Source organism: Octopus bimaculoides, chromosome 1, assembly GCF_001194135.2.
Source record: "Octopus bimaculoides isolate UCB-OBI-ISO-001 chromosome 1, ASM119413v2, whole genome shotgun sequence".
NCBI lineage: Eukaryota > Metazoa > Mollusca > Cephalopoda > Octopoda > Octopodidae > Octopus > Octopus bimaculoides.
In genome coordinates, this window is record NC_068981.1 from 114,831,614 (window position 1) to 114,837,098 (window position 5,485).

Genomic DNA, 5,485 nt, shown 5'->3' on the forward strand with positions numbered 1-5,485 from the left:
GAATATATATTTTGTTATTACAAGTAGATAGTGTGGAGATATAAATTACATGTGCTGTTCATTCAAAGAGGTCTTGTGGTGTGAATGAAACTTTGAGAATGTACGGGTAGGGTGAAGTAGATAGAGAGAAGAGAATCGATATGTATGTTACGAGGAGAATGGTATTTGCCAAAAGGAATAGGGGAAGAAAGAAAGAAAGAAAGAAAGAAAGAAAGAAAGAAAGAAAGAAAGAAAGAAAGAAAGAGGAAGAAAAAATTTAAAAAGGAGTGTTAGATGGTGGTCAAGATATTGTGAGGGGGTTGGGAGAGGAGAGCTATCACGATAAAAGGAATTGGGGAGGGATAGAAGGAAAAGATAAGAATGTATGGAAGGAATATGTGTGAGAAGTGAGAGGTGGAGTGATATGTTTGAAAGGCACTAAGGTGGGGAGGTAGGTAAAGAAAATGGTGCGGGGATGTACTAAAGTGAGTGGTAAACCTCAAAAAGGGAGGGAAGAATAATAGGATATAATGGTCAAGTTTCTAAAAATAGACGTCGGTATTTATTGTACTAGTTAAAGTGATAGAGAGAGAAAGAAAGATGTGTATATAAATACACAGACGCGCGCACACATACACATATAAATGTGTATATGCACTATTATATAGGCCCGCATACTTATGTACGTATACCCATACGCATATCTATGTATATATATATATATATATATATATATATACACACACACTCACATACACATATATATACATGTATATATACACACACATACGCACGCACACATATATATACACATACATATATGTTTATATATGACATGAAGAATCTGCTATCTAACAAAGACCCAAAACACCATTGTTGGAATACATATAACAAAAACAAATTCACATTTTGAACTTGAGAAATGTAATGCATAGTTTTCCATTGACAGATTGCATTTCCCATATGAGAGTTAGGTGGCTGATTTCTTTTTCTGAAAACCCTTGATTTTACAAATTGTCACTCACGCATTTACTCATATGGAAACGGAAAGTTTTCGAATAGTTATCTGCTTTTTCTTTGACTTTCCAAGAAAAACAATATCCGGCCTGTTATGTCTAAACTTGATAGACGTTTTGATGGGAATACATTGTTTTAGAGACAACGTCGTGTCGCACCAGGAGGTAGTACCTCGATAACAGTTTTGGGCAGCTGCTGATCATACGTGTGATGTCTTCCACAAAAATGTGATATTATCCATGGGTATATAGATGCACACACTCTTTCTTTTAAATCAGAATGTCCCAAATGTACATTTAGTGTAAGAGATTATGAAAATGGTAAAATTAACAATGAAAGGAAGCAATTTAGTTAAAACTTGAAACACTTCGGGTCACAGAGATGAGAAAACACTGAGATGAAAGACAGTTCCAAAGTCGAGCAGTTTGAAGAAAACAGCTACGACCGTAGAAAAGCATTCATATTTATATGCGTATTTACATGTGTGTATGTGTATGCTTGGGTGTGTGTGTGTGTGTGTGTGTGTGGTGTATGGAATGCATTTGTGTGTTTTTGCGAATGGGATGTATCCATACCTGGCATTCCCAGCTTATAGTCATCTGTCTCCTCAGCCTGGGATTCTAACTCCTCTGATAGCGTATTCCCGAATTCTAGAAAAATAGAAAGAAAGAAAATTGTTAACTAAAGTCGTTGATATTCTTTTCTTCTCTAGGCAAAAGGTCCGAAATTTATGGGGAGGGGGCCAGTCGATTAGATCGACCCCAGTACGCAACTGGTACTTAATTTATCGACCCCGAAAGGATGAAAGGCAAAGTCAACCTCGGCGGAGTTTGAACTCAGAACGTAAAGACAAACGAAATACCAATTTCTTTATTACCCACAAGGGGCTATACAAAGAATGGGACAAAACAACTGATTGGGGTCAGTAACACGTTATGATAATACATAAATACGAAAATAAAATTATATGAAATATATAAGAATCGAATGAAATACACAATACAAATATGACACAAATGTAGCGATGATCAGGCCACGCTCCGACCCCATAAGCTCCTGGTACTTCTTTCATCTCTTGTTTTTCTTCTATAGTCTATTCACATGGTTCCTTGCACGCACAGCACTCGTGCAACATGCATCCATATTATTTTGAACACACTCTCCGACAGGCATCTCTTCTCCAGCCACACTTTCCTTTTCAAGTGAAAAGTGAAAAACAATCTTAACTCGTGGCCGGAGATAAAGTTACCCATCTTAATCCCTTTTATCCTAGTCTTCCATACTACCTCTTTCGCTATTGCAACAACAGTGAGAAAACAATTCTTACCTTCATTTGTTAAAAATTCCGGTGGGTCAATTTTTATAATTGATCCAGTCGGCAGCTATACTCTTCCTTCGCCGGACAACAGGTGTTCAGCATAAACTCACATTTCAGATATCTCCGGACACTGGATAATAGCGTGAGAGACGGTTTCCCTATCCCCACCGCATCTTGGGCATGTCGGAGAGTGAGACTTTCCTTGTCTTGCGAGTTTATCCCAAACGGGCAAGGCACCCCTGTAACATTGCCAGGTCAAGGACTTTTGGAAATTGTCAACGTTCTCAACCCGAATGTACGGTGGAACAGGCTGTCAAGTTGATATACCCGAGACCTAGGGTTGCCCCCAGGCCATCGTCACATTCAGACTCTACCAACCCACTATATAAAAAACGTGCAGAACCCCCACCGCTGGCATTGCTCGAGCGCCGGAATAGCAGGAGGGCCTTACGACACTCCATATGCCACTTACTCGACCTCGGTCTATGAGAACACCAGGCTTCCTGTTCGCAAAAACTTTTGAACTCGCGGAACATTTGTCTGGCTAGCGGAGACAAACCCGTTCACCATCCAGGAGAATCCAGAGATGCCTCAACCTCAACGCATGCCTGCGCATCATTAACCAAAGCATCCCTAGATCTCCTTTTAACAGCTTTTGACAGCAGACAGAGCGTTTCACAAGTGGCGACTTGCCCTTCCACAAAAGCGAAAGACTGCCTCTCCAGTCTGATACCCACGAATCCGGACAGGGCATGATGGTCAGGCGGTAGGCAATGACTTATGCGATAAACACATTGGCCACCTCCACCCTCTCTTTCAGGGATAGCCACCGCCAAGACCAGGTCTTGACTATTGCAGCCAAAATGCTTGAAATCTCCGTCCAGTTTTTCTCTATCCGAAGGCCTGGTCCAAACCATACACCCAGCAATTTAACCGGTCCCTCCGTCCAGCGCCCAACAACGCTGTCTGAAGGCATCTACTTGCCAACCCAGGTGCCGAGCTGCAAGCCGACCGACTTTTCTCGGCTGGTCTTTGCTCCTGCCACCGTCTCGTAAACCTCAATAGCCTTACCCACTTCACGTAGGCGTGCTACTGTGGTAACGCTGATAGTGATATCGTCCGCGTAAGCCAAAACAAACTCCTCTAAACCTGGTTCTCTCGGGATGTCACTCAACTTTCGCAGTAGAGGCTCAAGAGCCACCACATACAAAAGTGGTGAGAGCGGACATCCTTGACAAACCGAGCGTCTGATGCAAAACGGCTTCGAAAGGAAACCGTTCACCCGAACTATTGAGTCGATGTGATACAGAGCGATGAACCACCTGAAGAAGCTAAGGCCCAGGCCAAACCGCGCAAGCACAGTCGCCAGGTATCGATGGTCGACCCTATCAAAAGCCTTTGATTGGTCTAAATGCACCAATGCCCCACCTTTGTTAGAGTTATCACCAACCCTCTCTATGGTATAGCGAATATAATGGGGATTATCCTGAATGTTTCTGCCTGGGATGGCACATATCTGTGCGTCCCCGACTATACCATTCGCGACACGCGCCAACCTTTTTGCTAAAACCTTGGCCAAAATCTTCACTTCTGCGTTTAACAGAGCGATGGGCCTGAAATTATCTAAAACGTCCCCCTTGTCCGGGCCCTTTCTGATCAACGGCACCACTCCCCGGCGCACTGGGGAGTGGTGGCGATCTGGGGATAAACCCATTCTGTTGCCAGTTTGCGTACATGCTAGCCAGTAGGTGCCCGAACAAGTCTGGCATACATTTATACAGCTCGTAAGGAAGACCATCAAGTCCCGGCAACTTATCCGCTTTACAGTCAGCCATAGCCTCCATCACCTCCCCAGGCGTGATCGGCCCCTCGCAAGCCTCCGCATCCGACCCCGAGGGGCGTGGTATCCCTGTAAGAAAGTCCTCGAGGACTTCCCTTCCATCAAGACCGCCATCACCCCGGAAAAACTGGGCGAAGTACTCCCGAAATGCCTCACACATTTCTTCGGTTTCTTTTACCAAGACACCATTTTGGTTCGTCATAGACCGAATAGTAGAAGTATTTCCTTGTCAAGCTTCCATCACTCGGGTCCATCCAGCGGCGTTGATTCCTTCACTTCCCATCGCACGTAACTTAGCTCTGGCAATACTTGCCATGTGTTGGGTTTCAAGATATTGGTTCAATTCCAATCTCTTTACCTTCACTCGCTGCACACATAAGCAATATTTTACACTCCCACATTTCAAAGAGGAACCCACTCGGCAATCCTACAAAGATAGGTTTTTCCTCTGAACGTGAATATTTAATATATACATCATATGAAGTCCCGGCAACTTATTCGCTTTACAGTCAGCCGTAGCCTCCACCACCTCCCCAGGCCTCAAGTCTTCTTCTAGTTCCTTAACTATACCATCTCTTATTCTACGTCCCTTCTTAGCTAAAGTTATGCTAAACCTAATAGATTCATATTTTATGGCTCTTTTTAGGGCGTACTACCATTTATTATTAATGATGGTACCTGTCAATGCCCTCTGAATTAATTTCTTGATCTGCTTTCTGTACTCCTCAATTGTCAAAATAGACGTATTGAGTTTCCAGTAGCCAGATCCCTGTCCATGTAACTTATCTACTGTCAGCTTACAGGTAACCATTTTGTGATCACTGTAGCTGACTAGATGAAATTGTGGACACTTAGCTATGCACTTATATGTTTTTCTAATTAAAACCCTATCTATATATGCTCTGGAAGACTCGTCACTATTTGACCACGTCCACTGTGGAATGTTCGGATGTTCCAACCTATATGTATCTGCCAGTTGAAAGTGACTTAGCAGATCCCGTAAGCCTGGGTTACATTTTCTATTCATGTTCGAGCCAACACAATCTGTGTGTGCGTCACAAATTGTGTTAAATTCTCCTATCAATACTAGCGAATGCGATGTGGCCAGAAACTTGCCCAGGTCACGAAAATATTCACTTTGCAGACCCATAACGTTGGGTGCATAAATAGCAACCAGCCTGATGGTCTTGCCACAACTGAACGTCAGGTCGAGAACGACCAGCCTGCCTTTTAGATCAGAAAAAAACCAACTTTTTTCTCGGTTACACGGTTTCCTTTTAGTAGGACCAACACCCCACCCCCGCTACCCGCCCGACTTGGAGAAACGTATT

General features: G+C 43.3%; 1 protein-coding gene across 38 annotated transcripts in view; it reads right to left on the reverse strand.

The window, feature by feature from the left end:
* Positions 1–5,485, reverse strand: part of LOC128248352 (retinitis pigmentosa 1-like 1 protein) — a 157,439-nt gene that overhangs the window by 67,816 nt on the left and 84,138 nt on the right. For all 38 annotated transcript variants that reach the window (XM_052969591.1, XM_052969602.1, XM_052969619.1 and 35 more), the window contains one exon: positions 1,572–1,646. In XM_052969591.1, the coding sequence (XP_052825551.1) occupies positions 1,572–1,646 (75 nt within the window). The remainder of the gene's footprint in view (positions 1–1,571; positions 1,647–5,485) is intronic.